This window comes from Olea europaea, chromosome 6, assembly GCF_002742605.1.
Source record: "Olea europaea var. sylvestris chromosome 6, O_europaea_v1, whole genome shotgun sequence".
Taxonomy (NCBI): domain Eukaryota; kingdom Viridiplantae; phylum Streptophyta; class Magnoliopsida; order Lamiales; family Oleaceae; genus Olea; species Olea europaea.
Genome location: NC_036242.1, coordinates 25,508,874 through 25,516,114, shown reverse-complemented (window position 1 = coordinate 25,516,114; position 7,241 = coordinate 25,508,874). Strand labels below are relative to the sequence as shown.

The following is a 7,241-nucleotide window of genomic DNA, read 5'->3' as shown; positions in this document are numbered from 1 at the left end:
AAGATTTAGAGTTTGAATCAACGAAAAAATGATTTTTTCAAAAATTGCAAGGTTTTTTAAGGATTCTTTTTTTCAGTTTTTTGGCCCCAATTGAAAAAAAAAAATTCTAAATGTTCTAATTGAAAGTGAAGGTTCATTTCATCTTGAAGGAGCTAGTAAGAAAGTCAGTTCGAGAAACTGAGGTTAGAAAATCACATTACCGTATCCTTTTCTGTCAGGATGTAGTTGCAAAATGTAACTATTCTTTCCCTTATGCAGGAATTGAAACGTTTTCCGACTCTTTATGCAGACATAGTGGCTGCTGCTGATCAAGCACTCGAAAGGTTCCGTGATGAGAGTAAGAGGACTGTGTTGCGACTGGTGGATATGGAATCCTCATACCTTACAGTGGATTTCTTCAGAAAACTCCCTCAGGAAGTGGAAAAAGGTGGGGAGCTGTCAGCCTCCACGGCCGACCGATATACAGAGGGGCACTTCCGAAGAATATGCTCAAATATTTCCTCATACATTGCGATGGTGTCTGAGACACTCAGGAATACAATCCCGAAGGCTGTGGTTTATTGTCAAGTTCGTGAGGCCAAGCAGTCTTTGCTTGATCATTTCTATACTCAACTAGGCAAAATGGAGGTAGCTAACGTCCCCATCACTCTCTAAATTTAGTTTTTTCTCCTCTTCTTACGTGGTGAATATGCACAATATGTACCAGGAATATAATGCTTGCAAGATAAGCTATGATGCAGAGCATTTGATTATTTATTTATTTTGTTTGTTATTTTAATCCGCTTAATTTTCATGCATATTCATTTTTTCGCTTTTTGCTTAAATTTCCTTCTTATGCCAATTCTTCACAGTTGAAACAGTGAGAACTCAGACGAATTCTTCATTTCCATTTTCCACTCATCAACATTATTCTATGGCTTGTAATATGAATTCTTTTCTGTATTTCATTTTGTAGGGATACCAATTGGCCCAGTTATTGAATGAAAATCCAATGCTGATAGAGAGAAGGCAGCAATGTTTGAAGCGGCTTGAGCTATACAAGTCTGCAAGGAATGAAATTAATTCAATTTTATGGGCCAGATAAATTATCCATTGTGAGCTAGGAAAATTGTTGAATCCAATAGAAAAGAAACTTTTTATAAAGTTTATTTTTTTTATTTTTATTTTTATTTTTTTTGAAATTCTATAGACCTTGATAAACATCTTGATTAGTATTTGGTATGTCAATATTAGAAATGAGATATGATATGTGATGCATGTTTGTCTTTGAGAAGCATTGATAGAAAATCTAGACACTTGAATAATTTTTTTTGGTCATAGAGAAGTAGATTTTCGAGATTCTCAAGTTCTTGATGTTCAGGATTTGCTTCTTGTGTTAACATTGTTTGAACTATTGATAAATTAAAGGGGTAATTAGACAAATATCATAAAATAAGGGACTTCAAAAAAATCAGTTATTGAGCAATTTAAAAGGCAGAATGTGTAACATTCTCTTCTAAAGAGTCACATCACGTACTTCTATTTACACAATTTATTTTTGAGGAAATTGCATCTCAAGTCATTTTTTGGATTGGTATTTACAAAATGGTTACTTTTTAATAATTTTTGTAAAAATGTCATTTTTGGACTTTTTTTTTTGTCCCTCTAGAAAATTTAAATTCCATGTATGTGTTTAATTAATGTTAATTTGACTAAATGAAAAAATTGTACAAAATATAGATGAACATGTGCCAATTCATATATATATATATATATGGATCTACATTTCTTGAATTTAGGGCCCGTTTGGTAGGGATTTTGAGAATTGATTTTTTGACCGTTAGAAGAAAAGTGGAGTCCAGATGTGAGAGAAGAAGTCAAAAATTACGGCTTGAATAGTAAAATAACGGACAAAAAATCAATTTTTTGGGGCAAAAAATCCCACCAAACGGGGCCTTTTAAGATTGTTTATAGCATAAACTCTGAAGTATGCTGATGCAATTTGTTTCTGAGATGATTAATTCTGAAATTTGTCGTTTCAAAGTGTTGTTGATCCTTGCGCTACTACATAAGTTGAAATATTTTACTTATTCTTTCTCAATGCCATGATTCGAGGTGGAATTATGGAGCTACCGACGTAATATTAGTTACTAGCAACATGGTTCCTGGTCTCATAAGAGAACTCATGGTCCGGTCTTACGAGAGAACTCGTGGTTCGGAGGAAGAACCCATTGTTAATTTCGAAACTATGTGTTTCTTTTAGACTTGTAATTAGTCGTATTGTTTTGAACTTATTTCAGGATTAATACATCGAAAAACATATTTTTGTGTTGGAGTAGTTCACGTTCATGGGTGAAAATACATTTTTTATTGTATCGTAGATTGTAATTTTTTAAGGATGTTTTTACGTAATGTGTATAAGGTCGAACTGTCGAGAAAATTAGTAGTTTGAAATACGTGGCAGTACTACCAAGAAAGTCAGTGAAAAACTATCTAGACTTAACTGTCGAGATTGCATTTAATGAGTATGGTAAAAAAAAAAAAAAAAACATATTCTTATGAAGCATTAAGTATGTTCATCAATGCTCAATTACGAATTGAATAAACCCTGATAAATCATTTAAATAATGCTATATTAAAAAATGAATATTCAAACTTTTCTTATGTTTTGAACTAGATATATTTTCTCAAGGTTTACAAAAGTAATCAAAATTAATGAATGGAGAATAATTTACAAATAATTTGATCCGAGTATTTAAGATTTAAAACAAGTTATAAGATAAAAATATTCAATTTTGATATTGCAATGGCGGAGGAGATTAACACTTATATTTTATAGGGTCATTACGGAATGCTATTTGGTTGCATTATTGTTTGTGACATTTTGTATTTCTTCGACCTCGTGATATTGTAAATTTTCATAACCTTCATTCGCAACAAACGAACGATACTAGAAACTTGTATCCCTCATCATGTGTATAGTCGGAAGCTTGATTTTGAGAAGATTAATGCGAAGAGTAGTTTTTTTTTTAACTGATATGTACCAATTCAAATCTTCATCTTCACGTATTTCAGCCAGAGGTATATTCATATTCGAAACTTTAAACTTCAATTTTATTTTGATGCATGGATCATGAATATGTAGTTTTTCCATAAATCATAACACAAGTTCTACTAGGGTGATATTACTTGAAACTACAATTGAAGTGACTTTGTTCCCTGACCACTTCCATTCGTTATCTACATGCTCAAATTGCCATAATGTGATATGATGAATCTCCGATTATTACTTTGTACCTAAAAATTTGAGATAGCAATGACAAGCATTCGTCACAATTAATATATCGAACTTTAATAGATGCAAGTGGCGCCTATGAATAAATTATACCAAACACTAATAAATCGATGAGACCAACAACTTAAATGTCTCTCCCGACATTTGCTAAGTGTCGAGTTCGATATTTTAACTAATCCGTTAGCTAGCAAGAGATTATGAAATTTTTTATTTTTGATTAAAAATTGTATTAACCATTATATATTAGGTATATCCAATGGTTTTTCTTATACAAGTAAAAGCATCAAATAATGGCATTAATTAGCATTAAATGCACGCATTAATGAGCAATAAATTCACCAAAAAAGATATTTACAATGGTCGTTCGGACATTTCACGCCAAAAAATGACATTTTTAAGCACCATTTGAAGAAGTGACAATTTTTGTTTCAATTGAAAATTTTGTGACATCTATGCAAAATTCCCTTTATTTTTTGATTGAGACTTTCATTTTATATCACTTTGATTTGGTATTAAGAGCTTGTCTAAGGCCCATTAAAATGAAGTTAAATATTTCATTGGCCATCGAACTTTACCTAATGTCACGGCTTACTCATCGAAATTTACAATGCATACCACTAGCCACTGAACTTTATGCTTGTGCATTGCATCACTCACTGGATGAGTTTTGTTTCTCCCTCCGCATCCATGGATAAAAAAAAAATAACTTCATCAATTGTATGCCAACGTGGAGGACAAGTCACCAAATTGGTCATTTTAGCAAATTTTCCAAATTGAAATATTCAATTCACAAGGCAAAACGATAAATCATGATCCAAATTTCTATCATAGGAAACAAAAAACTAATACAATTTCAAACATTTTCAGAATTATCCATAATATCTTCATTTCGATCTGGATTTCATTTGTGTGCGTGATACGAATTTCTGTACATATTCTATCCTCTTTTTTTCCCCCCTCTAATTCTTCCATGGCAAATTCTTGCAATGAAGTGGGTTTTCCAAAAGAAAATTGTTCTTGAGAATTGAATTATTCTTGAGTACTGTAAATACTAGGATTGCCCTCTCCTCCATTTTCATTACTTCTTGCCCTTAAGCTGTTGGAAAGAGAGGAGTTTCTAGTTATTTCTACCATTTTTGCAGCTCTTACCACTGTATTTTCCCTCACGATGGCCTCTCGCCTAGTCTCCTTATAGTAATAATTGCAGTTGCAGTTGCACTTGATTGAGTTGTAGCTCCAACTGATTTGGGTTTTAGTTATGTAGAAGTCCGAGAAATAAAATAAAATTAGACTATTATTTTGTGATGATCTAGCACCACCACCTAGTCCATTGAAGAGAAGAGCTATGGAAGCTCAACCCAATTAAGATTTCGAAAGCCCAAACCATAAGTTAATTAAATGCCCAACAATTTAAGAGATTAAGTTTTAAGTAAATTTGATTATAAAAATTTAATGAATAACTCGGTTGTTTCAATGGTTATCTGCATGGTATTTCATATAGGCAATCCAAGTTCGAATCACCATGTAGATATTTTTTAAAACCTTTTATGAATTTTTTTATGGCTTAAAAACTCTTCAAATTCTTAGTTAAATATCCAATTTAACAAATTTAATGATAATACAACTCCCCCATTTAATTTTTCATTTAAAATGAATATTACAAGAAGTGGAATGTTACTTTTTCACTACACATCTCTTCAAATTCGAATTTTCTCTTATTTTCTCTCAAAAAAAATATATTTCATGTCAAGTTAAATTTAAGAGAATAACAAGGGTGAGAAGAAGAAAGTCTTTATACACACTTTGTTCTTTGATATCCAACAAAATTCAAGGTAGATAGAGGTGCAAGTGTTTATTTCGTTTTCAAATTTGATTTTTTGATAAATGTTTGAATGAAACGATACCGTTGGGTACGGTGCTTCGGCATTACAACAGTTTGAATGATCATTTTTCGGCTCTATGTGTTATGATAATGCTATAATAATTGGATTTTGCCGAAAATCTATTTACGTGTGATGGTATGAATCTATAATTCGAAATTTTTAATTTGATAACGAAATGCACCTATGATATCTATTGAGTTTCAAAGTCATGGGTTAATTCCTTCCTACAGGTTGAATAAATTTTCCTTGAAGCGTGTGACATGTCATGGAGAAGCCGGTAATTTAATATCTTTAATTGATTATAAAATGTTTACTTTTTCTTTAAATTATATTCCTATGGATGTCATATGTGGAACTAAGAATATTTCTTCATGAATAAGTTATGTTTAAAAGTAGATTTATGTTATAAAAGTTAATTTACAAATCACCGTTTACAAAAATATGTTAACGATTTAAAGTTTTGCTGTCTCTTCAAAAATTTAAGTTTCTACCTCGTTTTTAAAAATTCATAACTCTTTTGTTACTTAGCATTTTTATACAAAGCCAGTGACATTGGATAGCCTCATAAGTTAGTTTATGAATGAACTTGGAATCATATTAATCCGATGTCAGTAGAATTTTATATCTTGCATAAAGTCAACTGCAGTGGATAGAGTCACCGTTTTTTCAGCCTCTGCCTTGACTTCAAAAATTTATGTCTCAACCGTTGCTTAGAACTTCTGGATGGAACCAATTGTATTTGATAGTATCATGGATTAGCGACTGAATAAATTTAAAATCATGTGGTTTTGATGTCTGTTGAATTTTATATGTCATTTTAAGTGAACTGCACCAGTTTACCTTTTAATCGGGTCGCTGCTGAATTTTGAAAAATATTTTAATACTCATATGATGCCGACGTAAGCTAATTTTTGACTATGTCAAATTTGATGAAATTTTGAGGTCGATAGATATGCAAACGAATTTATTTTGACAATTACCATTTAAGATAAAAATAAAATAGTAACATTACTTTTAAAGTGTTGCCAAAAATTTCACGTCAATAGTCGTTAAATGCATGGAACCCATTCTAAAAATATTTTTGAAATTGTGTTCTTTTAGTATTGAATTATTTTTAAAAAATTATTGAATTAAATTATAAAATATAATATTTATATCTTCCACTAAAAATATAGTTAATTAATTTATGCCTAAAGTACAGTTAATCTAGTGACGTTTCAATCCATGCGGGTCGGGCTGTTACAAGTAAAATGCAACGTATTAATTCTGTTATCATGTAGGTGAAGAATGAAATGGAATCTATCTGGTGAATGATGAGTGCACAAACCTAAAGTTCAGTGGCCAATGGAAATCATTGTGAAATTCGGTGAGTAAACCATCATATGGTAAAGTTCATTAGCCAATGAATCATTTAACTCCATTAATACAAACAGATGCATTTTTCATTTCAACTAATTGTGGGATCGGATCACATTGATTGATATTGTTGGAACCTATGAGCAAGAGAGTTAAATCCCACCTAACATCATAATCATAGCGCTATCACCATAGAAATAAGCATAAATAATATAGTTCTATAGCGAGTCATACAGTGGGGGTTGTTCCTACCATATTAAAACTTCTTTATGGGATCTCCAATCACAAAGGTTGGGCTACCCTTTTTGGATAAAACTTTGGTTAAGATGTTTGATAAATTCTTTTCAGGTCTTGCAAAATTAAGAGAGGTCACATTTCTCTGACGTAAGGCCTTAACCGACATAAGTTTTGCTTGAATATGTCTATTTATCTTCTTACTTGAATGAAATTGATTTACAAGCTCTTTTACTGCTTTACTGTTACATTGTATTGAAATAACTAGAATTGACTTATTAATGGTATATCTAATAATAAATCTCTAAGCCACTCAACGTTAGTACATATTGTATCCAATGCTATTAACTCCGACTCTAAAGTACTTCTAGAGATAATCATTTTTCTTATTGAACCCCAATATATGATTGCACCACTGAGCATGAACACATATCCAGTTGTAGACTTAATATCTAGATTATCAGTTATCTAGTTTGCATCGTTATATCCTTCAA

The 7,241-nt window shown here is 31.4% G+C and overlaps 1 protein-coding gene across 1 annotated transcript in view; it reads left to right on the top strand.

Annotated features, from left to right (window-relative positions):
- The window catches only part of LOC111395317 (dynamin-related protein 1E-like), a 38,699-nt gene extending 37,426 nt beyond the window's left edge, over window positions 1–1,273 (top strand). Inside the window, exons 13-15 of the mRNA XM_023021299.1 lie at window positions 132–182; window positions 259–627; window positions 956–1,273. Of these exons, the coding sequence (XP_022877067.1) occupies window positions 132–182; window positions 259–627; window positions 956–1,084 (549 nt within the window). The 3' untranslated portion in view covers window positions 1,085–1,273. The remainder of the gene's footprint in view (window positions 1–131; window positions 183–258; window positions 628–955) is intronic.
- The last annotated feature ends 5,968 nt before the right edge of the window (window positions 1,274–7,241 follow it).